At 34.0% G+C, this 27,300-nt stretch overlaps 1 protein-coding gene across 1 annotated transcript in view; it reads left to right on the plus strand.

Moving 5' to 3' along the window:
- Window positions 1-27,300, plus strand: part of DYNC2H1 (dynein cytoplasmic 2 heavy chain 1) — a 147,629-nt gene that overhangs the window by 605 nt on the left and 119,724 nt on the right. The window contains exons 2-35 of the mRNA XM_054002204.1: window positions 1,987-2,157; window positions 2,678-2,813; window positions 3,130-3,248; window positions 3,806-3,950; window positions 4,699-4,931; window positions 5,169-5,303; window positions 5,397-5,510; window positions 5,692-5,803; window positions 5,955-6,079; window positions 7,188-7,363; window positions 8,691-8,886; window positions 9,466-9,561; window positions 10,061-10,213; window positions 10,324-10,422; window positions 12,603-12,742; window positions 12,831-13,059; window positions 13,517-13,644; window positions 14,873-14,988; window positions 16,249-16,376; window positions 17,906-18,055; window positions 18,850-19,055; window positions 19,895-20,050; window positions 20,142-20,256; window positions 20,793-20,963; window positions 21,145-21,527; window positions 22,259-22,391; window positions 22,482-22,599; window positions 22,761-22,873; window positions 22,963-23,082; window positions 23,553-23,703; window positions 25,179-25,381; window positions 25,844-26,026; window positions 26,349-26,531; window positions 26,669-26,892. Of these exons, the coding sequence (XP_053858179.1) occupies window positions 1,987-2,157; window positions 2,678-2,813; window positions 3,130-3,248; window positions 3,806-3,950; window positions 4,699-4,931; window positions 5,169-5,303; window positions 5,397-5,510; window positions 5,692-5,803; window positions 5,955-6,079; window positions 7,188-7,363; window positions 8,691-8,886; window positions 9,466-9,561; window positions 10,061-10,213; window positions 10,324-10,422; window positions 12,603-12,742; window positions 12,831-13,059; window positions 13,517-13,644; window positions 14,873-14,988; window positions 16,249-16,376; window positions 17,906-18,055; window positions 18,850-19,055; window positions 19,895-20,050; window positions 20,142-20,256; window positions 20,793-20,963; window positions 21,145-21,527; window positions 22,259-22,391; window positions 22,482-22,599; window positions 22,761-22,873; window positions 22,963-23,082; window positions 23,553-23,703; window positions 25,179-25,381; window positions 25,844-26,026; window positions 26,349-26,531; window positions 26,669-26,892 (5,360 nt within the window). The remainder of the gene's footprint in view (window positions 1-1,986; window positions 2,158-2,677; window positions 2,814-3,129; window positions 3,249-3,805; window positions 3,951-4,698; window positions 4,932-5,168; window positions 5,304-5,396; window positions 5,511-5,691; window positions 5,804-5,954; window positions 6,080-7,187; window positions 7,364-8,690; window positions 8,887-9,465; window positions 9,562-10,060; window positions 10,214-10,323; window positions 10,423-12,602; window positions 12,743-12,830; window positions 13,060-13,516; window positions 13,645-14,872; window positions 14,989-16,248; window positions 16,377-17,905; window positions 18,056-18,849; window positions 19,056-19,894; window positions 20,051-20,141; window positions 20,257-20,792; window positions 20,964-21,144; window positions 21,528-22,258; window positions 22,392-22,481; window positions 22,600-22,760; window positions 22,874-22,962; window positions 23,083-23,552; window positions 23,704-25,178; window positions 25,382-25,843; window positions 26,027-26,348; window positions 26,532-26,668; window positions 26,893-27,300) is intronic.

Consider the following 27,300-nt stretch of genomic DNA (forward strand, 5'->3'; position numbering starts at 1 on the left):
AGGGGTGAAAGAGGGGAATAAAACCCAAGAGAGACAAGAGATGCACAGTGCAGTTATTCACCACCCACTGACTGATGACCAACCCGTCCCCCAGCAGCGATCGGTGCCTTCCGACCAACTTCCCCCAGTTCATACACTGAGCAGGATGCTCTGTGCTATGGAATATCCCTCTGGCCAGACCGGGTCAGCTGGCCTGGCCATGCTACCTCCCAGCTTCTTGTGCCCTCCTCACTGACAGAGCACGAAGCACTAAGAAGTCCTTGGCTTCGGGTAATTACTGATCAGCAACAACCAATGTATCAGTGTGATATTAACATTATTCTCATACTAAACCCAAAATACAGGGCTGTAAGAAAATTAACTCTATCCTTGCTGAAACAAGAACACTGTCCTCAGAGTCCACAAAGACCCTATGGTCAGCTGACAATACATTTGTTAGCGGATTGTGCCCATGTTGGTGCAGTTTTGATATGCTGTGTATTGTCTCTATGTGAGACAATGTGGCCTGGGGCATGGAGTTGGATGTATGATTTCTTCCTGGGCATGTCTGCATGCAGGTGTCCGAAAGGATTGCATAGGCAATGTCCGTTCCGTGCAGGGAAGGGACCCAGTGTGCAGCACATTGGCTGATATTTGACAAATCCAAGGTGGGTGTTTGTTCAAAGCGTGCATTTTTCAAATGGATGTGTCCAGCTGTGAGGAAATCCAAGGTTCATTGTGTGAAATGTCCTGCCTCGTGTCTTGTGTTCAGCAAGCGACTCTTTGGATTGCTACCATGGGGTGTGATGTGCACTCAGTGTCACTAGGTAGGGAGGGCATGGTGTGGTGCCAGCCACACAGAGTACAGGCAAGGTGTGGGTCTTGACAATGGGACCTGTCATTCTGCAGTGAGACCAGGGACTTGGTGTCTGTTTCGTCAGTGGCTTCACACATGGAAGAAGCATATGAGGAGTCCTCAACATGTCAAGTGTGGACCCATAACTTGCATAACTCCTTGGTTAAATCCTCTGTGAAGTCTAGTGCCTGCTGTATTCAGGCAAGAATGAACACATATGTGTACCAGTTGTTGGGGGTGCTGCTGAGCCACTGCCTAAAATACGAAACAGCTTTCAGCAGCTGTGGAAGATCAGATGTATATTGGTGCTATACACTGTATGCTGTCTCAATGAAGCTATGTCTGTAGGAGTTGGGCTAAAGACTTGATAAGAAAGTAAAACTGATACTGTCCAATAAAACTGACAGCTATTCTTACTACCCTTTGTTTCTTTTAACAGAAAAACAGTACACAAATGTTTGCAATTGCGCAGAATCTGGGATTTCACTTAGCATATCTTTTTGCTATTAATTTATCAAATGTTTAATACATTTGCATGTTCTATGAATTCTTCTCAGCCACAAATAATTTCAGTAATTACTTTATGGCAATTTTTGAAACTACCCATAAGTTGGGCTGTGGATGGAATATTAGTCATGCTGCAATTTATGATTTTACTGATGAAGGAGCATGCCTGTCTCTATTCTTGAGAAATCTATGAATGATGTATTTACAAACTCAAGAAAACCATACAGAATATTTAGAATATATAGAAAAATATTCCTAAAGGTTTGTAGACTAAAAATACAATTTTAAAAATTGGCTTCATGCTTAGTTTCTCTAGGCACAAGACAGAGTTTCTGTTTTGTCCAGAGAAAGTGGTAAGTGTAGTTTTCAAAATATAGTAAGAAATTATGATATTTACAGACATTATATGCTGTAGAAGGCTTTATGTATTTGATGTTGGAAGTCAGGTTCCTATGGACTAAGAAATGAATATAATAAAAAATTTAATATTCTGTGCAAATCAAATACTACCAGGATTTTGTCAGAGGGAGTAATATGGTATTTTACATTTTTTTCTTGATGCAAATTGTTTGTGTAAATGGTGTATGTAGATTAGCAGTCAGTAACAGCTTTCTAAACAAATCCTGTTTTCTTCATTATTACAGATTGAAGCTACTGATTCAAAGAATAATGTGTTGGTGTTCTTTAAGCTGAGACCTGATGTAATTACTGAAGAAAATCTTCACAGTAATATTCTTGTGTCATCTATGCTAGATTCACCAATCAACACCCTTTATCAAGCTGTACGACAAGTTTTTGCACCAGTTTTATTAAAGGTGAGCAATATACTAGTTTAATGTTCTGTATATTTATATTGAGACGTTGGAATTCAATAGGATGTTACCTAATTTTGAGCTAAATATGTTATGAAACCAAAATGTTTGAGGATATTAAGCAATGGGTGATAGTTATAATTTCTAAGTTAAAGAAAGTACTTAAGCTCCTATTAGTGAGGATGACAGGAAAGTTCTGGTCATACATATGCCTGACTGGAAATGTGGAATACACTGGCCATTGGTGGTTAAAGTGGAAAAACGGCTCACACACTTTCAGGGTGCCTTTATAAACCTGGAAATTGACTTTTGATTTTGTGATAAAAATGTTTTTTTATAGTATTATTCTGAATTGTTAATTCAAAAGAATGAGGTGTTCTTCCTTGGCTTTAGGGAAAAAAATGCTACATTGTTCCACCATGTGGCTGGTACTTAATCTGAATTTTGTATTTTGTTAAAGATGAATGGGGAGAAAATACTAATTGCTCTATGTGAGTCATAATTTTTAAAATTCTCATTACAGGATGAGAAGTGGAGTAAAGCATTTGATCCCAAGCTCCAGAAACTTTTAAGTGAGCTTGAAGCTGGCTTGAGTACTGCTCTCAGAAGATCAGATCCCAGTTACACAGGAACAAAATTCAGTGAAGATGATGTGCGAGGTTTGTTTTGCAATTATGTCTTTTATAGTTAATTTTTGAATTCGGAGTAAATAATTTATTTACAAATTGAGGGTTTAGGTTTCCCAGTGATTGAACAGTGTGAAATAAAACTGGTTGTTGTTAGTAGACTGGAATTACTTATGGTCATGCCAGAAGAGCAGATTTGACTTTTGTACTGCATCTAGTCAGGATCAGAATTTAAAGGATATTTACATAAGCATATGTAAAAATTTGCTTTAGAAAGTATATTCTGACTGAACATATTTTATAAACATTCATTTATATCATATATAAATATTTTCTTTTTTATTTGCAGCTATACTTACACCAACAGATGAATTTCAGTTCTGGAGAGAATGTGCTCATCATGGAAATAAAGGGTGTAGTAAAGAGAGAGCTTCATATTTTAGAGACCTATTTGAGGACATTGCAAAAGTATGTTTTATTTTGTGTAATCAGTGATACACTTCTAGACTTAGTAAAAACCACTCTTGCTATGAAATATATGTCAGTACATGTACACTCTTATATATAATAAATTAATCTATAACTATTTAGTTATTTTTTCTTAGGCAAAGTTCTATTTTAAATGATATTCATGTAGTTTGTAGTGACAGTGGTGGATGGGAATGCCAACATTTAATTGGGAGTGGATTTGGTCATTGAATACTAGGAGCTGCTGTGGAAATACAACTGTATACTACAGTGTGTAAACTGGGGATTGACTCACGAGATGAAAAGGACACTATTAATGCTGGTCTACAACACTTTTGGTACCCACAGAGCACTTTCTTGAACACTGCTTCAGATAGCAATGAATACTTCACATGAATAAACTTACACAAATGCTTGGTTTTTTGAGAGGATTCTGACATATTCTGTTATGCAGTAGACCTCAGGACACTACACCACTTGCCAGATTCAGGAAAGTGTAAATGTTGTGACAATACTATTTGCAAATTAAACATATTAAGGATTTTTTTTTTCCCTAGGATTATTGCAGCTTGGATACTCTCTCATTATTTGAAGTTGTGGATTTGGTGGAGGCTACCAAGGACACTGTTGATAGTGTGTGGAGACAAACAGAACATGATCCTTATCCACAGTCTCGCATGCATAATCTCTTGGATGTGATAGGTAAACCTTTATGCAGTCTTTATTAAATGAACAGTCGAGAGAAGTAAAATGATTCCTTGAGCAGAGACCAATAATAGCCCACAGCATGAAGGTGCTTGCTTCTTGTAATTATGATCCATGAATATTATTTGCCTTCTAGTATGTGGCAATTCAGCCAATTCTGGTAGATGCCTTCATACATGTTTGGGAAGGTGATAGTTAGAAGATGGAGTTGGATACCTTTTAGCCTGTGGGTTGGATTTGTGATGCTTCTGTTTGACTCCCTGTCTTTCCTTCAGGGAGGAAGCTTATTTACAGAAACTCCCATTAAAGGTCAGTTCAGTCTGTGTGGAGGTGAGAGCGGGATGTGCAGACAGGCTCTTCTCTCATTCTCTTGACAGCAGCCCCGTGTTTGGGGACAGGCATAGGACAGTGAGGTTGTGTGCTCCTGCCAGATGTGTATGTGTATGTGAAAGGAAGAGTTGTGGAGAGCAGTCAGATACAGCTTTTGCTGCTGATAAAGACAGGTGCTTGTGTGTGGAATCCAGAATCCAAATCCATCAGCTTCACATGTTGGACCAACTTCTGTTTACCTTGGAGATATTAGAGAAATTTATTGAATCTTGAAACAAAATAATCAATTATTGCTGCATTTATGTGGTTTGAAATCAAGACACTACACTGTTTTTTTTAAATGTGATTGAAATGTGATGTAGCTTTAAAGGAATTATTTTAAACATCTCATTTTTTTACACTTTTTGTTTTCTAGGTGGCTCACTAGGTAGATTTGTTCAGAGAAAATTAGCAGCTTTGAATTTGTGGGAGGATACTTTCCACAGTGTTAAAGAAAATATACAGTCTGGCATCTTGGTTTGTGAACAGTGGGTGTCAGCTTGTGAATACCTAACCGGACAACTATGGCAACGTTACACTCTACATCCATGGAAAAATGAGAAATATTCCCCTGAACTGATAGCCAAACTTGGCCAACGTCTTGATGAGGTAGAGGTTTGAGTGATACACATTAGTTTCATTCGACAGAATTAAACAGCATTGTTTCAAGTTAAAAAAGGGAATTAAAATACTTCCATAGTCTTTTCAGAGTCAGATAGTATTCTATAATCTGTTTGTCTGAGTCTTTCAAAAGTTTCTTATAAAAAGGAGAGAGATGTGTACTTGTAAATATAAATTCTATGTAAAAATACATTTGTTATATCAAATACTTTCTTTCCCTCATAGGTGCTAACTGTTAGAACACTTCATGAAAAACTTATGTTCTTTTTGCCAGCTGGAGAAAAAAATTCTTTACATCTTTCCCATGTGTTTGAACCCTTTGCTGGCCTGAATCCTGTACACTGTAATCCTTACACAGAGGTATAATGCTTATTTTTAATTTATTCACATTCTTTCTGTATCTTTCTGCAATGTATATAGCCTTAAACTAACACATGAACTCATTATCTCTAGCCATTATGGAAAGCAGCAGTCTCTCAGTATGAAAGAATTATTGCCCCAGTGGAACAAAAAATAGCAAGCCAATTGAAGAAATTTATTTCAGAAATTCAGGACAGTCCACAGCAGGTATGGGTAATTCTGTATTCTGAAAACATTCCTGAAGATCAAGATATTTAATTCCTAAGCAGTCAGTTTAGGGGATAGGAGTAAGTTCCTAGAGCTAATGACAGCACTACTGGGTAGTATCAGCCTATGTTTAATTTTTTTCATAAGAAAGTGATAACTTGTTAAAATCTTCATATTCCAGCTTCTTCAAATATTTCAGAAGCATAAGGAACTGATAAAACACCCAAATATAAGCAAAGAATTGCTTTTTGAGAGGGAAACATTGCTGGCAGCACTTCAAGATTATGTCAAAGGTATTTAATTGCATTAGTTTTTTTGTGAATGCTAGGGTCTTTATGTACTTCTAGAATTATGCCAGTTTTCCTAGTATATTTTATAACTGCAATAGTGATCTAAGGTTGTTCTATTAGATTTATGGTCTAATGAATCTTTTGCATATGTTAGACTATGAGACAGACTTTGGAACTCGATGCCATGGTGTTCCTGGTGATGTTTCTGGACCGCTGTCAGGCAAGAACCTTTCTGAAGTTGTCAATAATATTGTATGGGTACAGCAGATGAAACTGAAGGTAACAGATTTTGTTACTTTTACACATGATTTTTCATAGAATGTAAAACATGGTATTTGACATTTCTGTGGGTTATTCCACTCACAAAAATTGTGGACCTCTCTAGAGTTATATAATCAAGGCTCCTTATCAGTGGTGCTGCTTGCTAAGTTGAATTTTATTAGCAGACCTAGAATTTAGTGTTCTTGTAGTAAACTGAACTACCTCAAAAAAAAAAAAAACACAAAAAAAACCCCAAAAAAATACCAAAATTCATACAGTAGGTGTTTTTGTTAAATTTTACCCTCCAGTTTGCATTTTAAAACTGTATTTAGGATTCACAGATACCCAGATTCTGAAATCCTAATCCTCACTTGTTATTACTAATCTTTGTAGTGTCTTCTTGAAATCAAAGAGTAGTACATTTTGAGCTTGTGCCTGCCAGGGAATTTACTGTAAATGTACAACAATTCTGTTTTAATTTATCTTGTTTTTTTAAGTTTGTATTTACACTTTAGTAGAAAACTTCAAGCATTTTTTGGACAATATTTACCAGTGAAAGCCAAAATGCTTTTTGGGAACATAAGTGCCCTCTACAATAGCTATAGATTTGAATAAGAATAGAAGGAATAGAAGATACTTACCCCAGAATAACTATTAGCCTGGTTCAGCTGATGTATGTCAGTTTTATGTCTGCTTTAAGCTGTGATGAATTTTTTAATTTCTCTCAGATCTCCACTGATTGTATTGACTAGGATTTTAATTTGTCCACCTGTAGATGTGAAATTCCATTTCAAATACCTTTGAAGTATTGTCATGGACCTTATAGATGCAACAGAAGACTCATGGGAGATCTGTACCTTTTCAGAAACTTAATTATAGACCAAATAGGATATCCTGGGGTATCTTAATAGAGGTGGATGCCATTGCCAGTGTTGTCAGTGAACAGCTTATTCAAACCCAATTTACTGTAAAGAGAATTCAGACATCTGGGACACACTTTTTTTTTCCTAATCAGCTTTTGAATCCCACTTCGATGTTTTGTAATACTGATTTTTATTGTGGTGATTTTTCTTTTCTGATTGAATACTGGGAAGTTAACCTTCTTTTCTTTGTTACTGTGTTTAAGGTGGATGATTCTATCAAGCTGGCAGAGGCTCTTCTGTCTGACTTACCCGGATTTCAAACTTTTCTTCAAAGTGCAAACTGTTTTCTGGAACAGTTGAAAGTATATGAGCAAGAACAATTTGATGATTGGTCTAGGAATATCCAGTCAGAATTATCAAATCCCAAGTCAGGACTTTGGTAAATAGACTCTTGTTTAAATAATGTTTATTAAATAATGAAATCTGTAGTGTGGTGTAATTCATTAGAACTTGAAAGGAAATTAAAAAAAATTATAGGATTGAGAATGAATGGAGAGACAAAATAGAGCAATTTATTATACTTTCATCATCCTGCCGGTCTTGCTTGGTAAGGTGGAGTATACAGGACAATATTTTTAATTACTAATTAACAGCTAATATTGCAGATTAATAACTAATCTTGAAGTTTCTGTTAGCACCTGGAATGAAAGACATGCTTGATTTACTTGTTACCCGTTGTAATCCTTATAGTGATAATGTAGAGAGACTAGATGAGAGTATAGCTGTGATGTACAGATAACACATGTAGAGTAACAAATTAATTGCTATTCACAAGAAATTCTGCAGTCTACATAAGGCAGATGATAGAAGGGTAAGCATATCAATTTAAACTTCATGATTTTTTTCCCCAATATAATAAAATTTCTGTATGGGATACTAAAAGATATTTTAACAATTTTAGTTGATTGGCCACATAGCATTTGTCTTCAGCTCTGAGTTTGCAAAATTCCTCTGAAAAGAATTTGTCCACAGTTACAGAGGATACAGGAGTTTATACTTTAATGAAAACTTTTATTTTAATCAAAATACTCAAATATATAGCAGCCATCTAATTTATTAGTACTATAAAATTTTGTTGTTGTGAGATTTTAGAAGACGTGAAGTGGTTAATTAAAAGAACAAGAAAAAAGTAGCTCCCTACATAGGGGAATGCAATGGATATGGGAACTAGAAAAGAAATGATAGAAGAAAAAAATGAGTAAGGCTGAAGTGTTTGTGAAAGGATGGTGGTAGAAGCATTGCTAAAGTAGAAAAAAGAATAAAGTCTGAAAATAGGCTGATGCTCTTATTAGCATCTGGCTGAATATACCAAAATGCTCCATTGATGCAAGTTCTGGTTCTTAGAATTGGTTCACTCATTATTTTCTCCCTGCTTTGCAGTGCTGGAGCCTGAGGCTGGTAAGTCTCCTGCTTGAGAGACTGTTATGGATACAGTGTAATCTAGAATACTGTCTAGCTGTGAGTTACATGTTAACTATTGTCACAAACCTGAAAAACTTTGTAAACAAAAATGATAGGCATTGCCTTTGAATTTAAGGAAAGGTTACTGGAATAATTTCTGAGTAAATTAAAATGTTAATATGCATAGAAAAACAAAATAGAATGACATCAAGCTGTTTAGAATAGTTTGTTATATTATGGTAAAATGCACCTAAGAAAGGATAAATATCAAATTATATTCAGTATTATAATTGATTTTGGTTCAGTATCCAAGCTAATAGCCCTGTGATGGAGTTGGATCCCATTTCTGGAACATTAAACATACTTTACTCAGATCGTTTGGTGACTCTGCTAAGAGAAGTACGTCAGCTATCAGCACTTGGGTTTGCTATACCAGCTAAAATACAGCATCTTGCAAACACTGCACAAAAATTCTGCAAGCAGGCGGTCATCCTCAAGCAGGTATAAGATTATGCCATAATAACTTCCTGTTCTGACTTCCCTGCTTGAACTTTTCTACAGTGCTGTCTTTTCTGTCTGTGTGGTTAAGCTTTTCACTGTGCTTGTCTGTATGAAAGTGACTTCTTTCTTGAACAAATTAGTGAAGTCCATAAAAGATATGCTTTACAATTTCAGAATGTGTCTTCTTTTGAAATATAGTATTAAAGCCATATGAAGTTACTGTGTGAATATACAAAAATACGACAAGTAATTAGTTGATTACCTGGTTTTAGTTTCAGTTTTTTCTAATTATGACTAAAGGGAATTCTCCTAAAATGTAGCAACTTATCCTCACCATTGCTAGTTTTCAACTGAAAATATATTAGCAAATACTTTAGTGGAAGTATATGTGGGGTTTTTGGGGGTGGGTGGTCTATTTTTTGGTTGCACTCAATGCCACATATGTTTATGTTTGGCTTATATTTCAGTTCAATTTCCCATGAGGTGTCATTGATATCTGGGATACCCCTACAGCTAGGGCAAAGTTGACATGAGACTTTATTTTTTCTTTTAAATTTAAGCTCTCCTTTTTTTTTACAGGTGGCACATTTCTATAATTCTATTGATCAACAAATGATTTGGAGCCAAAAGCCAATGATGTTACAATCTGCTCTAGCATTTGAACAGATAATTAAGGTGAAAGACTTCCCCTCTCTTTGTCTTTTTAATTTCAGTGGTATCTGTGCATATTCTGTGCTGCTTTTTCTACATTTATTGCATTGTAATTTAAAAATTTGTTTCTTGATAAACAGGTGAGTTGATTAGCAATTATTAATGCCACATTTTTGATTTTGATCTGTGCAGAACAAAGACCAAGAAAGGCGTTTAAGGTGACCTCTCATCTTCAGATGTCTGCTTATGTTTGTGGAGCAGCAGTCTCAACATCAGTTGCTCTATTTCAAACTCTATTAGGAGTCTGTCATTAATCCTCCAGTGCACTGATGTAGCTATAATGCTATGCCCCTACATGTCTTTGATTCACCAGATTATTTTGTCTCTAGTGCAGCTAGGAAAAGGGAGATGCTCCATTTTTTTTGCTAGGAATAAAACCGTATTTCTTATATTATCACTTCTGTATGTTGGCTGGTAGACTGTTTTTGTCATTAAATGTTACAAAGTTTATGTGTTTTTAAAGCATTCAAAATCAGGTCCTGGAGGAAAAGCTCAAATAACATGGGATAATCCCAAAGAACTGGAGGCTTACATCCAAAAACTCCAAGGTGCTGCTGAACGGATTTCCACTGAAAATAGAAAACTTAGAAAGTGGCACACAAACTTCATTCAAAAGGTATATTTTCCAGATGAAATTGAAGTCATGTCTGTTATAGCATACCTTAACCTTTCTTTAATTTACATGATGATGAGTATGTTTATTATTCCTTAACATTTTTTTAACAGGTCATATCGCTTATGAATATTGATCTACTGCGGCAGCAGCAGCGTTGGAAAGAGGGGCTTCAGGAGCTCAGAACTGGTTTTGCCAGCCTTGAGTCACAGGTTTGATTTTCCTACTGCAAACTGTGAAAATAAGACTTTTCTACAGTAATCAAGATTTAAGACTCAAACATAGTGTGATTGAATTAATTCTGATTAAGGAGTTACTAGTTGTCTTAGGAAAACATCTGTGTCCTAGTTAATGCCAGATGTGAGATAAAATCACATATGAGGTGGATGGAGATAATTTTTTTATGTCATACTAGCAATGGGAGAAGACCTTTTGGTCAATGACAGGTGTTAGATGAAGAAATGGGAATACCTTGGGTAATGTAGATCAGTTGTGTCTGAGCCATTAATGCAAGGTAAAGTGAAGAAATTGGTACAGATAATGAGTATAAACTCAGAATAAAACAAATGTATAAAATTTGGAATTAAAATGCATTTCTGCCTGAAATAATGAGAAAAACATATTTTTGTTTGTTCACTTATCAACTGACAACTTTTAGAGTAGAATCATAGAGACATTAAGGTTGGAAATGACCGTTAATATAATTAAATAAGATGATAAAGATTTTGATTAAAAATATCATATTGTCAAAGTAAGCTATTTTGAGTTATTATTCAAGCCAGTTTAGTTTGTCCTATAGCCTTCAGCAATCAAAGGACAATATTCTTAAATGGGTATGATGTTCTTATCCTTTATAGTGCAAACGCAAGTTACATTTTTTTTGGTGTTTGCCAGTCATATAAATGCAGTGTCTTTCCAGTATTTTACTTCTAATTTTGTTTTCATTCTCTCAAGATAATATAAAAAATAATCTGGCTTGATTTATTTTCACGTTTAATTTGCAGATTTTTATCTTTCAGACAGTATATTTTATGAAAATAATCTAGATTTCCTTTAGGATCTGTTTGAAATTTATTTTGATATTATGAAATGTTTTTAGATGGAAAATTACCTAAACTGTTTTCAGTCACTCTTCAAAAATCTTTCAGTAGAAGTGATAAAACTTAACCGAATGTATATTTTTTTGCACATTCCAAAAGTTATAAGATGGTATACTTATTGCTGTTGTAATCAAAATATTACATAATTCTTTAAAAACCCTGTTATAATTGTCTTAAGGCTTAATTAAGACAATTTCAGGTTTTCTTAATCTCTAGAATCTTTCTGTTGGAAGAGCTCCTATAGGCAGCTTTGAATTGTAGGACAGACCTTAACTGTATAGCTTCCTGCAGCAACCCTCGACTGCCTCCAAAGCCCTGCCAGAAAATCTCCAATTAAACAAAAGAACCTTTTAACCTGGAAAGAGTTTCTAGCTTTTTTTCTAGCTTAAGTTGTCTTTGTGCAAATCTCTCCATGACTTGCAAATGACCATTTAGCTCAGTTGGTCAGGGTGCTAATAATGCCAAGGTAATGGGTTTGATGCCCGTGTGGATAATTCACTTAAGAGTTGGACTTGATGATCCCTGTAGGTCCCTTCCAGCTCAGAATACTTTGTGATTTACATAACTTGACTGTATGATAAGGCTTTCCATGTTCTTATGGTGCAGTGTAGCAGATTACAATGAAAAACTGAATTCTTTGAGGTAAAATTTTCCATTAATATATTAGTTAACATTGTTCTGTGGAAACACAAGAATTATTATAAATACTATTTAAAACATAGCTTACATATTATAAGAAAATAGAAGATGTGATACAGGTTTAAATGTCTTATTCAGCCAGCTCTTTATGTTATTTCTAGCAGAGTCCTGTGCATTTTAGAATAACCCTGAAGAACGTTCTGGTAAACCAATGGGTGATGGACCTCCAGTGAAGTTCCTATGTTGATTTGCCACACTCCAGTGAAGTTCCTATGTTGATTTGCCACAGAGACTGTTTGATTTGGATATTTTTATAAATTCCTATATTAATTTGAAATAAATGCAATATATGCAACAACTGGTCACAAAATCAAAAATTCATATATTGAGTTAGAAGGGGTCCACAAGGACCATCAAGTCCAACTCCATGCTCGTCACAGGACTATCTAAAACTAAACAAAAGTGACTTAAGTATGTTGTCCAGATGGTCCTTAAACTGTGACCAGATTGGTGCCATGACCCAGTCTGTGCCAGCTGTGTGATTACTGAATTTTACTAAGATCCTGGTATAAGATCCTGGATTTTATGCTGTGTGCAGTTTCATCTTATAATTATGGAGGAATAAAATAAAAATAAACATTGTTAAATTTTAGGGTTTCAAATCGAGTGATATGAAAGCTTGGAGACGACATTGGAATCATCAACTTTATAAAGCCCTGGAGCATCAGTATCAAATGGGCTTAGAAGCACTCAATGAGAATTTACCAGAGATAATTATTGATCTAACATTCAAGTAAGATTTTGGTTTTTTGCCTTAGAAGAAAAGATTCAGGTGCATATGACATTAAAATACTAGTTTTTCTATTTGTTTCACCTTTTAGGCAAGGTCGCTTGCAATTCAGACCTCCTTTTGAAGAAGTACGAGGTAGATATTATAGAGAAATGAAGAGATTCATCTCTATTCCAAATCAGTTTAGGGGAGTAAGTGAGGCAGAAGAAGAGTCTATATTCACTGTTATGACCGAAAGAAATGCAAATGGATTTCTGACCGCTTTCAGTAAAGCAGAGGATTTGTTCAGAAGGCTGACAGATGTTTCTAATCAATTCAAGGTATTTTCAGTAGTGGACTGACTCATACCTTTTTTCACTTAGATTGTGTCATTTTATGCTTTGGACATTCTAGAAGTAGCTGAGCAATTACGTTTGTGCATTGCTGTTCTTTTCTTCAAGGCATATAAGCAAAAGCTTAGCAAGTCCATCCATGTTAAGCCAACCACCTTAGCACATGCCTGACTTGAAGTATATGTATAGCTCTTTTTGAATACTCTGTATAAAAGCTGACCTTTCAGTCTTTCTGTTTTGAATATCCTTAAATGTGTGAACATGTCAAACCATTGTTTACCTCCTGATTTTTGTACTAAGAAAATCTACAGATAATTGAAGAAGCACAAAGGTTAAAGAGAATGTAACTTGAAAAATTTATTGGAGTATTTTAATGTTATTGAGAAACAGTTTTTTAATCTGGAAAATATTTCTTTTCCATGGAATAAAAAATAATGTTGGAAAGGAATGGGTCGTAATCGGCCAAGTAGATATGGAACCTTTGGTGAAGACACATCTTTCTAGCAAACAGGACTGGGAAAAAAACTTCAAGGCATTAAAAGTGAGAGGGAAAGAAGCGGAACGTCTTCCAAGGTATAATGTAACTGTATTCTTTTGTTTGAATAACATATTCTATCAGATATTTTAAAGGTAATAGTAAAATAGAGATGAAGATCTAGATAGAATTTCAAGTGTTTTTGAAATGTGGATGTAGTTTTTAAATGTACAGATTTTGATTTTTCATTTTTATTTTTAGATAGTCTCTTTTATTTGTGTCACCTTCTCTGAAAACTAATTGCTTCCTCTTGATACAATGGGAAACTTCCTCAGAATTCAGGGCTAATTCTGATATATTACAAAACATAATATTTTACCAAATCTTTTAGCCAAGTCCTGTACATGTGAAATATATATGGGAGTTAGGAACAGACACAGCAAATATTTGTCATGAAGTAATTCCTGTAATGAAACATTTGATTACCTCTTATAATTTAAAATATGGTAGGGTAGGCTTTTATTCTTACATATATTCTCATGAACCTATTGTACTGTATGGTTAGAGTTCTAAAGTAAAACTGTTAGGAATCATGTTTAGAACAAGGAAGAAGATGTGACATTTCATGCTGGGGAAGCAGAACTTTCTGGCTAGTGATATTCTGAATAATAAAGATTTCCATGAGTTCATGGACAAACTGAGGTGAATAGAAGAGAAGCTGGCTGATGTGTCTTATAGCCAGAAGCAACATGTTGCTAAGAAATCCATGAGCTGAAAATATTAGTGTTGAGGGAGGATAGTCAGGAAGATATCAAGCAAGGTAGACCTTTTTCTTAGTGTTCTTTAGGTATCTACTTATGGTCACTAATGTATTAGATACGGGGCCTTGGAATGACTCTCTATGGCTATTCTTCTGTTCTTATTACTACTGAAGGCTGAGTTAGTAAACTCTCATGGAAAATAGAGAATTAAAGGCATGAACATACAAATAATGAAAGTATTTTTCTTTTGAGTATGATAATAGCCTTTCAGAGTTTTATGGCACTGGTTATATAAAATCAAGGCATTTTCTAATTATTTGGAGAAGCAGAGCATTAGACTTAAGTCCCCATAAAATTGAAAGTATATATGCATAATTGTAAATATTTCAACACTATGAGTAATTTTCCCATTAAGCTATGACTTTCATTTGTAGAATTATAAGGGAAAATTTTCATTAAACTACAAAGGGTAAACTATAGATGTGTATAGGTGTAGAGATATAAGATCATACATGTAAGTATGCTACTGAGTATTTGTTGTCTTTTAATCTCTTTTTTTCTGAAGCACGATCAGAATAGATTGTTTAACTGTTAATTGCAACCCTGTGAAAACTGTGATCGATGATTTCATCCAGAAGTTGTATGACGCTCTAGTTGTTTCTTTGAGAAAATCTATTCAAGGTAAATAACTTAAATAAACAGTATTTTAGTTTTGTTTGTTTCTGCTGTACTTGGGCACATTTCTATTAATGTAAATACTCTTTAAAGAAATATTTTACTTTCAGGCACAGTGAACTGCGGAAATCACAATGCAGAGAAAGTAATCCGTTACAGCTGTGTATTCCTCAATATTACTTTTTCACTACAGACGTAACCTAGAACCCTTTGATGTCCATTGTGTATCTTTCCTGTTCTCTTGTTTGGGCCACCTCCGTTACAGGTGTAAAAGAATACATATGAACATTGTTTTGCTTGTTTCTTTTATCTGAAGGAAAATTTTGTTGCTTCTGAGACGAAAAGTTATTTAATGTTTGAGGGAGGAAAACTTCCTAGGTGTTTCAGAAGGTGTATAAAATGTAATAGAAATGCTCTTAGATTTTTCTTTTAAAAATTGAAATACTTCATAAAGAGTCTAAAATAATCTGGACTTACTCCATGGAATTGCTTGTTGCTTAGATTGTCAAAACTGATAAAACTGTCTTGAAGAATACAAAACATTCCCATGTTTTGGGTGGTTGGCCTACATCTGGAACAGCAGGACAAAGTAGATGCTGAGGAATAACAGTGCTTTGTGCTTTAAATCTAATGGTTGTCACAGAAAATGTATAATAGGGATTGTACAAGAAAGGGAATTATTTCATAGCCTGAAAGGTGAATCTTTCCTGGAAGATTTCCTGGAGCTGTACAGCTCCTTTCTCAATATCAAAAGGGATTTACCTTGGTAGGTAAATACAACATTATAGCTGATGCAGGCATTTGTTTGTGAGTATTTTCAATATGTAAAGCAAGGTGGCTTTAGTTAGTTAGCCTCTTTAAAAGACTCAAACCAAAATAAACAGAAAATAACCCCAAAGATCCCAAAAGCAATTTATATCTGTTTACCTAAAAAAAAAAACAAACCAAAAAAACCCAAATACCTTTACAGCCTTTGAAAGTATATAAATAAATGCCTCATGTATTTTTGTTTAATATTCAGAAGGGACTCTGATACTTATGGTCTAAATAATTCATTGAATGCAGTGGATTAATTTGGAAAAGCTACTTGTAAACACAAATGTGCAATTTTTGTTCAGGTAGTAGACAAGATTGGAGTCTGCAATTTTTAAACAAATACTTTGCATACTTAAGACTAATGTTGTATCCTTGTACATTTGTCTGACTTGGATATTTAAAACTACAAATATTCTTTCCACGATAATTTTGTTTTCCATCTTTGTGTAGTTCACCTCTGTGATGTTTCTACGTTTCTCACTGATGCCATGGAAACACTAGTGATTAGGCCCCAGACTGTAGAGGAAATAGCAGAAGACAATTTAAAATATTTAAGCTTACATGAACGAAAGGAAGGGGTAAGATACTATTTTATTCTATCCAGAACAACAGCTATAAAACTGTAATTACTTTCTAGTATGGAAACTTATGTTTCATAATAACCAATAAAGATCATGCTCAGGTCACATAGGGTCAGGGCAGTAGTCCATGTAGCATAGTAATTTATGTCCAGCAGTGGAGTGATTTACCTAGGGGAAAATATAGGGTCAGGGTAGCATATTTGATACTTTTTGCTTCTAACCTTCAACCTGAACGTTGCTGTGTTTTTTGTAGCTCCTGAGCATATAGTAACACTCAGTGGATTTCTTTTCCACAGCCTTACCTTGTCTTTTGAGAGCAAATACATGTTTGACATCCAAAATATACTCTGGTAAAGTGTAGATCAATTGCCCATTACATGAGAACCCCTCGTTTGGTGTGGGTTTTTTTGTTTTTGTTTTTTTTTTTTTTGTTTTTTTTTTTTTTTTCAACTGGCACCTGTTAACTTCCTGTCATTTATGTCTTCTATTGGAAGAGATATGGACCAAACAGTTCCTATTCTTCCTTTTCATGGCACATGACTGTATTCTACTTTGTTATGTCTGGTATCAGCGATCTCTTTTGTAGATTGAAGAGTGTTAGTTAGTCTCATCTTTTCTTATACATAAGCCCACTCATAATTTTGATTATCCTTGTTGCCTTTTGATAAGTCTTCTTTCTATTGCATTTTTCTGTGTGACCAACAGATTTTTCTAAGTTTTTAAGATCTGAATGGATTTACATGATGAAATTGTAATATTACCTCTTATTATCTTTCTGGTCTCTGTGACTCATAATATTTGTTTTGCTTCCTACTCCTTAGATTAAGCTCACATTTTGGTAAAACTAGCTGTCATAACCCTAAGATAGCAGTCAAGTGCAGTTTTTATCTTAGGACTCAACTTGTACATGTGAAATTTATTTTTTCACATTTATGTCTCTTCATGGTTATCTACTTAAATTTTGCTTGTCACCAGTATGATCAGTCATTATTTCTTATGCATTCATTCTGTAGTTCTTCACAGGTGAAGTATTTTAATGTCTGAAATAACATAATATCATCAGTAAACTTTATCATCTCACAGACTGGTCTCCTCTTCCAATTCTTTTATAAGCACTTTGAACAGTCTAGAACAGGTATTAAGAAAAAAAATTAACCACCTCTCAGCCAAAGCCAGCAAACATGCACACAGATTTATCGCATTCTGTTGCTCTGCTGCTCTTTTCCAATTTGATTGAGTTGATATCTGCAATATATAAGGTGGCACTTACCTCTTTCATAGGTAATATTCACTTCTGTATATCTCATGTTAGGATCAAGGTTTAGAATTTCTTTAGATACCTCAGAGACTATTTTTTCAAATATTTTAATATTATTCTATTAGCAGTATTAATAAAGCAGCTGTATATAAGCTTATTAGCTGTGCATCTGTGTTACAGAATTGGTGATTCATATGTATTTGCTCTAGATAAACAGAATTTGCTGAATTTTTACATGTACGCTTATTTTTGATCTTTCTGATTTTAGATTTTTCTCCTGTTTCAAGAGGCTGAAGATAAAAACAAACTTCTGCGAACTGTGGCTGGTGCAGGTTTGGACAGTATCAGTAACCTAAGAGCTACATGGGATAAATTTGAATTAATGATGGAAAGCCACCAGCTTATGATTGCCGAACAGGTAGCAATGAAAGCTTAATGTTTTACCTGAAAATGTTGTAATTATTTTGAATATGTCTAGAACAATACCTTTTTCTTCTATTAAATCCATAAATATTGTCAGTTCAATAATAACTCAACATTATTGAGTTCAGGGAGAGCTGTCCAAGGAAGAATACTTAGACTCTTAAGCAGAAAGTGTTAACTCTGAAGCAGTTACTAGAGGAAACTTCTGTTGAACTGATGCTAAAATAAATGTTGTATTGTTGTAGTTCTGTCTCAAAACAACTTTCCGGTGACAGAAATGGCTTAATAAATGCAATGGTTAACAGAAAAAGAGGATAACCGTTTAAAGGATAACAGTTTAAAGATAGCATTTTTATTTCTTTATCATGATTTTAGTATTGAAGCTTTTTTATTTTCTTTTCACTTAACTTTGCTAACCTATGCACAGTCCTGCAATTCCAGTCTATAGGCAAACTTCTTCACTCATTTGAAGTTCTACTGAAGATATAAATTTGCCATACATATAGCATTTTTTCTATATGCTCTAAGAGGCAAGCCTAAGTAGGTAGCATAGGCTGAATAAATAGGTCTCAAGTACTAGCATAATAAAAAAAGTAGTGCCCCCTTTAAAAGAAAAACAGAATGAGGAGAATAAAGTTGAAGTATTTCTTTGGGTATTATACAAGAAGGTTTTTGAGTTTGATTTTTGATCAAGTAGTCATTATCAAATTTTGAAGTTGATGCTTTGATTTTGATCATAGTTGTAGATACAAACTGTTAAGGAATGTAATTTTGCCTATTGCTTTGCAGATGGAAGTGATGAAAGGAAATGTGCTTTCACGTATCAATATATATCTTCAAGATCTGGAAAAATTTAAAGCTCGCTGGGATCAGCTAAAGCCAAGTGATGATGTAATTGAAACAGGTGGTCAGGATGTACTCGAGAAAAGTGCTCAGATGATAAAGGAAAAAAAAAAAGAATTTGATGAACTTCAAACTGTGAAAGAAAAACTCATGTATGTGAGTTTGTTTCCCTGTATACCTGATTCATTAATCTATTGATCTTTTGCAGCAACAGTATCTCAGAAAATGTTCACTAATTTTTATCACAACAGATATTATAAGTAATTTAATTTGTATTACATATTTTTCATTAGCTTTTCAGGGTCTTTTTTGTTGGTTTTGCCTAACATGAGTTTCTTAAGCTAAGTTTTTCTAGATTTTTTTTGATAAATAAACTTGAGAAATCTCTTAAGGTCTTGCAAAAGAAAGTTTGTAGACTAAAGGCTTAATTCTGACTTTTGAAATTCTCACTAAGAGAAGGTTTGGGATATTGGTCCAAAAATAACCTCTTGTAACTTAAGTGGACAGGAGATCACCTCTCCCAGTAAGTGTCTGTGCTCATTATTGTAGATCTTGAGGATGAAGTTTTCTATTAAACATCTTACCTTGGCATGTAAATGATGGCAAGTAAAATTAGCATATTCTTTTTGCCACCAATAAGAAGTGATCAATTTAAAATTAGTTTCTTTCCAGCTTTGATTTTGAGGGCACAAATTAATTCACCTTTCTCATAAATAAAAAATAAATGAAAGTTTATGGAAAATAATTGTGAATATGGGAGAAGGTTATTGTGTAAAATAGTTATCAATCATATTTCTTTATTATTTCTATTCCAGAAGGAGATTATAAGGAAAATGCAGTTGGTTGGCAGCAATATTCTTCAATAAAACCAATGACTTTTCTTAAAAAAATATGATTTCTGTATAGTACCATTTCTTTATCCATAAAAGTACAGTGGAATAATGTAATGCATAATGCAATAATCTTTTTATGCAATGATCTTTTTATGCAGTGAAGAATGCCATCATTTTAAATTGGAAGAGCCTGACTTATCATTGTCAGAAGTTGTAAGTCAGGATATTCAGAATTGTGCAGAAGTCTGGGCACTCTATGAAGAGTTTTATCAAGGTTTTCAGGAAAAAGCCAAAGAAGACTGGATTACTTTTAGGTAACATTTTATTACTTAATTTTTAATGGGCATACAAGTGTGGATGTAGGGCTGTGTTGTTATGACTTTTTTATGTTTGATTTTCATGCAGAAGTAAGATATACCTATTTGAAGAATTTTTGTTTAACTGGCATGACAGACTGAGGAAGATGGAAGAACATACTGTAATGACAGTAAAGTTGCAAAAGGAAGTGGACAAATATAAAGTAAGATGCTAATTATCCTGGAAATGTTCAAGGCCAGGTTGGGTGGTGCTTTGAGCAACCTGGTCTGGTGTAACGTGTCCCTGCCCACAGCAGGGGATTTGGAACCAGGTGATCTCTAAGGTTATTTTCAACCCAAATGATTCTGTGATTCTATGAATTTCAAAAAGGCCTGTGAAACAAAAAGTGTTTTGGTATTACTGGGTAATGTACTCCGTTCTACTTAATTTCTTATAGTAAAACCATGTTAATATTTTAAAAAATGTCTTCTGATAGTGTTTTGAACATTCACTTGCTTTTGGGAACCTTTCGTTCTCTACAGTAAACAGAATGGTCATTACAGCTTACATAGACACAGATTTACAGTGAGTTGTCTTCAGAATCATATTCCCAAAGTTTAAATTCGAGAACTGGAAAAACTGTACCTCAGTTTAAGAATTTAAATTTTATTTTTGTTTGAATAGCATGTCACTTCTTAATCAAAGAAATGCAATTTTCATAACAACTGGACGGATTTATCAATGCATTTTTTTCTATAGATGATAATTCCAGTCCTAAAATATGTAAGAGGAGAACATCTATCTCCAGATCATTGGTTGGATCTCTTTCGTCTTCTGGGTCTTCCCCGAGGCACTACACTTGAGGGCTTGCTATTTGGAGATCTACTAAAAGTGACAGATGCCATTATAGAAAAAGCAATGGAACTTAAGGTATGAATAATTTAAAATACTGGATCTATAGTTTTTTTATGGTTTACTTTATGTGGTATATGTTGTTCCATATGCTTGTATCTTAAATACTATAGAAGTAGAATTTGTGTTATATTTTTGAATTGAGAGTTTATTGCAAGCTCTGTAGTTTCATGTGAGATCTATTCTTGCTTTTGAATAGGATTTGAATTGTCGAGCTCAAGGTGAAATCACAATCAGAGAAGCGTTACGTGAGCTTGAACTCTGGGGAGTTGGAGCTGTCTTTATATTAACAGATTATGAAGATAGCCAAGGCAAGACTATCAGGCTTATTAAAGACTGGAAGGACACAGTCAATCAAGTTGGAGATCATCGCTGTCTTCTACAGTCTCTTAAGGACTCTCCGTATTACAAAGGTTTTGAAGATAAAGTGTCCATCTGGGAAAAAAAACTAGCTGACTTGGATGAATACCTGCAGAATTTAAACCAAATTCAAAGGAAGTGGGTCTATTTGGAACCGATATTTGGTCGTGGAGCTCTACCCAAAGAACAAGCTCGTTTTAACAGAGTAGATGAAAATTTTAGGTTAGTGCTATGGAATGTGACTTACCTTTTTAGTATCTTTCACTTGTAGTCTGCAACATTCTTCATTGTGAAAATATATGGAACAATTGGCATGTGTATGAACAAGAAGGTCAGTGGCAGGAATTCAGAAGATATGTATGTGTGATGGCAACATATATCTGAATAAAGGTGGTAATATTTTCATTTAATGGGGCACATGTGAAGAAAGGAATCATGTGAAGCATTAAAGATTGTGAGCAAGGCAGGCAAACACAAGGTTGGTCTTAGCAGCAGAAGTAGAGGGGATGTAATTGTTTTTTCCAAGAATCATGTTGAAGATTATCACTTTGTTCACTAAGAAAGTACACACAGAGTTTTGGGGGAAACAGATGCTTTATTTGTTCCAAACAAGTAAAAATATAAAAAAGGGAGTAGGTTTTAGAAATATGGAAAGATATGTACCATTATCTGTCTTGGCTTGAGTTGAAATGACTTAAATGGAAATAAAAGTCAAGAATTTAATTTTCTTGGTTCTGGGTAGACAAATTTTAGCAAGAAACTGTTGTTCTTAAATTACATCGGAGGACATTGAGGTAAATTCTGAAATGTTTCATCGTTAGTACTGAAACCTAAAAGTTATATATCGGCTGTTTATATTACTTGTCTGTGTGTTAATTTTTATTTACTTAACTTTATATATGTCATATTTAAATTAAAATTATAATGAATTTATAATTTTTTTTTCTGTCAAGATCCATTATGTCAGATATTAAGAGTGACAATAGGATAACATCACTAAATGCCCGGGCAGGAATAAAAAATACCTTAACTACCATACTTGACCAGCTTCAGAGGTGTCAGAAATCCCTGAATGAGTTTTTGGAGGTACAGTGAACATTAATACATTTTTTAATAAAGAAAGTCAGTAAGCTTGGGTTTAAATCAACAAAATTGATTTATTCTGTTTTTATATAGGAAAAGCGCTCAGCATTTCCAAGATTCTATTTTGTTGGAGATGATGACTTATTAGAAATTTTAGGACAGTCCACGAATCCTCTGGTTATCCAGTCTCATCTTAAGAAACTTTTTGCTGGTAATGCATTCATCTTTATTTGTGAAATTTACTTATTTAGAGATAAGCCTCTTTGAAGCCAAATAATATGTTGCAGTTCCTCTCTTTCCATGACTAGACACTTAGTAATTAATATTTGACTTTGAGAATATATATCTTTATTGATGTTTTCTGATTAATAGGCATTAATAGTGTGAGCTTTGATGAAGAATTTAAATACATAATTGCCATGAAGTCTGTAGAAGGAGAAACTGTGCCACTTAGAAATAAAGTTCTTCTATCAAATGATGTGGAGGTAAGAAAAATCTCATCCTAGTCTAGTTCAAACATAATTGAGATATTAATTTCTTATATAATTTTGAGGGTTTTTTGTCTCTTTGTCAGGTGTGGCTAAACAGTTTGGCTTCGGAGATGAAGGAGACCCTGAAAAAAATGTTAATTGACTGTGTTGATGCTGGAAAAAAATCGCAGGGTTCAATCGATCCATCACTCTTTCCTTCCCAGGTAGTAGTTGATCCAGTAGTGCCACTGTGTAGTCTTAGAATTACCAAATAAGTTATTTTTTTAGTTTCATGAAGAACTATACATTTAGATTTGGAAGAAAATAACCCCAATCATATCCATTTTACTCACTGATCATGTAGAGAAGTTCTTAAAAATATGTGCTCTTATGAAATTCCTTTGCAAACATTTGAAATATTTAGGTCTTTTTCATGGCATTTTGACATACCACTTAATGGAAAAGACTTGCTGTATTAGATTACATTGCAAGTTTTGGCAAAATTTTGTCATGTTTTTAGATGGCTTTATTTGTTCTTAGAATCATAGCAAATGTAGAGCTTTGTTTAAAAATTATACAATAAAATATTTAAAATATCATACATAATAAGCAATTGCAAATTAATTGAAAAACTTGTTTGTTTTTATATGTCTTCAGTATTTATAAAATATAATCTGAACTTTCTCTTCCAAAGATTCTTTCCTTGGCAGAACAAATTCTGTTCACTGAAGATGTTGAAAGTGCTATCAAAACCCATAATCTGCAACAATTAGAATTAGAGCTCATGGCTAAACTGGACCATTATACTAGCATTGGTAGTGGCATAGAAGATACTGGGAGTACAGGTATAAAAATAATTTATATATAATTCTTTATTATGGCTGCAGTTGTGTAGTATTTTACATTGTTTATTTAAACAGGAAATTATATAAATCTGTCTCAATTTGAGTTCACAAAGCTGAGTTACATAAAGTCACTTACCTATTACAGCCAAGATTAGTCATTAATATTTCAAAGTAAACAAAAGGACTTTTATATAAATCTTAGAAACTATCTTGGAGAATTTTTATATTTGGAGACCTCTTTTATTATTTTTTTTAGTAAGTTTCTATCTATTAGCTTATGCATCTGCTGTTTCAGAAGAAGTGGGTAAACCACAGTTGAGGTACATTGTGTCAAGCCAGTATATTCTGTACAACTGTGTAGGTGAGTCTCTTCTTCTATATTAGACGTACACATCTGCCTCTGAACTAATAATTTTGAGTACCTTTGAGGCAAAATAAGCTAGTTAGTCTGAATGGGTTAGAATAATTATGCCTCTGAGTGCTTTTTTCTTTTTTTTTTTTTTGATGAGAGGTGGGGCTTTGAGTGACTACTTCAGATAAATAGTCTACACTGTAGGTTAGGTAATATGGCTTTTATCTTAGGTATAAAAAGACTCGATATGTAGTTGATAATCTTCCACCACGTTTGTATAGCTGCTTCCTGCATTAAATTCTATCTTAGAATTTGTGAACTGTAAACATCTGATACATTAATTAGAAGCAGCATTCATATCACCTACCTCCAGAAGTCTGTGTGTTTCTTTATCTGAGCTTCTTTTCTGTGCTCTTTCTCTAGCTGTTTGAGAAGTTTCCTCAGTTACAGAGGAGTGTTCATTTCATCTGTTGTATAATACATTATGTTTATGTTTTAGTTTGGAAAATAGGTGGGATTTTGAAGTGAGTTGTGATTATTCTCACTTACTTTGCTTTAATCCCCATTATGGAATGATATAGAAACACACAAACTGGATTTCTTTCAATGAAACCAAATTAAACAATATAAGAGTACACTTAATGTACCCAATCTGTTAATGAACTTTCACTCCACATCAACATAATTATTCTGAGTAAAATCTCCAGAGTGTGTGTAGTATGGTTTTCACATGCTCAACAGCAGGTTGGGGCACATTGATTGCTGAAGTGGAGATGGCTATTAACACTCTTGGCATAAATTGCTTTGCAGAAAAGCCTCTCCCTCTCCTTTTTCCTCTCCCCTCTCTCTCCCCCTCTTCCTGTGTCTCAAACCCCCACACCCCCCACATGTAGAGGCAGACAAAGTCACATCAAAATGACTAAAGTTACATGATTTACATGGTTTGTCAAGATCTTATTTCATTCTGCTTGCTTTAGAAGATCAAAAACCTTTATATAATTCAAACCAGATCTAAATAAAATCTGCTGGTAATAGAAAGCAGCACAATTAACTTGTGAATGGGTAACATGTGTCTTCCTTGCTATACTAGAGTAATTTTTTCTTTTGGTGTGATTATTTGCAGAATCTGGAATCCTTGAGCTCAAGCTTAAAGCTCTGATTCTTGATATCATTCATAACATTGATGTGGTGAAGCAGCTGAATCAAGCTGAGGTTCACAATGTTGAAGACTGGGCTTGGAAGAAGCAGCTGAGATTTTATATGAATGACCAAAAATGTTATGTTCAGATGGTAGATGCTGAACTCCAATATACTTATGAATATCAGGTGTGGTATTTTTACGTAGTGGCTTTTATATATGAGTCAAACACTTCCTCATTTCGTACATGCTTCTGATTGTCTCCTAACTGTTGTCATTTTTCTAAACTTTGTTATGTCCTTAACATGCTATTTCATAGATAATATTAAAATATAGGGTCATAATTTTCATTCCTGATGCTAATGGGGTAAATATAAATTGTATCAAATTATCATATACATATTTTTAATATGCTTGGTTTTATATATCTGAGTGCAGTTTCATCTGTAGTTGTGAAAAAAATTGAACAATACTTTGGCATTTGATATAAAACCAGGACAGTTTTGTAAACAAATTCATATTCTTAATGAGACAGAAATTTTGTCTTTTGTTTTATATTACCAAATTAATTACTTATGAATAAAATTAAAGTAATTAACTTGCCAGTATTTTCTGTCTACCAATCAATATAATTTGTTTTGTTTCTGCAGGGGATTGCCCCGAAACTTGTTTATACACCTTTGACAGATAAGTGTTACCTAACTCTTACTCAGGCCATGAAGATGGGCCTTGGAGGAAATCCCTATGGTCCAGCTGGAACTGGGAAGACAGAATCAGTAAAAGCCTTGGGTGGGCTTCTTGGAAGACAAGTATTAGTCTTTAATTGTGATGAGGTAAATATGGTTTTGTTTAATTTAGGAAATGGATATCTATACCCATACTTCATAAAACAATATTATATTCCAGAAATAATATTAAAATTTTAATAATAAATTTTATTATTATTATAATTGTTATTATTAGTAGTAATAGTAGTTGTCATAGTTGTAGTAGTAGTAGTTGTATTGAAATTATTATGGAAATTATTCTGGTAATTTGTCAGTTGCCATTAGAAATTTGTGGATATTTTCAAGACCTGCTTTTTAGTGGATGGGAAGACATTCTTTTATATTTTCTTGTTATTTGAATTTTGACAACATTCTTTTCAATTTCAAGGGCATTGATGTGAAGTCAATGGGACGCATATTTGTGGGCTTAGTGAAGTGTGGTGCCTGGGGATGTTTTGATGAATTCAATAGGCTTGAGGAAGCTGTATTGTCTGCAGTATCCATGCAGATTCAGACAATTCAACATGCATTGAAGAAACACAGTCCTGTATGTGAGATGCTTGGCAAAAAGGTAAAGCAAAACTTAATTAATTTTTTCACATTGGCCACACTTAAAAACTGACTACTGTAACAAAACATAGTCCACCCAGCATTTCTCAATACTGTTTCATCTGACAATATATCATTACAATGCACTTCTAATGCTAGGTTGAAATGGATCCTAATTCTGGAATTTTTATCACTCTGAATCCTGCTGGAAAAGGTTATGGAGGAAGACAAAAACTGCCTGATAACCTCAAGCAGCTTTTCAGGCCAGTTGCTATGACTCATCCAGACAATGAACTCATTGCGGAAGTTATTTTGTATTCAGAAGGCTTTAAGGATGCTAAAATACTGGGTAGAAAATTAGTGGCTATTTTTAATCTAGCAAGGTAAGCTTTTGTCCCCCCACTCTCCCCTCCTTGGTACCTTTCTAATTTCTTCCCTTGTAACTCTTATCTAAGTGGTTTACCATGCAAATCTCTGTACAGATACTTTTAACTTACAAAGGTAAAATACAGCAATATGTTGGGAGGCCAAGATGTGAAAATATTTTGAATTCGGTTACAATCTCAAGGGAGCAAATTGCTGTTCCCCCAGGATCTCACTAAATATAAATGTGAGCATATGAATGCTGACAAGCATTGTGTTGTATTGAACTCTTAATATTGTTGAAATGCAAGTGACTATTTGGTTAAAACTATATGCATTAGAGGGTACAAATATCAGAAGTTGTAGTGAACGCTCTTACAGTCAATAATAAATATGTGTTGAATATAACCCCTCTGAAAATTCCAGTG

Source organism: Vidua macroura, chromosome 2 (assembly GCF_024509145.1).
Source record: "Vidua macroura isolate BioBank_ID:100142 chromosome 2, ASM2450914v1, whole genome shotgun sequence".
Taxonomy (NCBI): domain Eukaryota; kingdom Metazoa; phylum Chordata; class Aves; order Passeriformes; family Viduidae; genus Vidua; species Vidua macroura.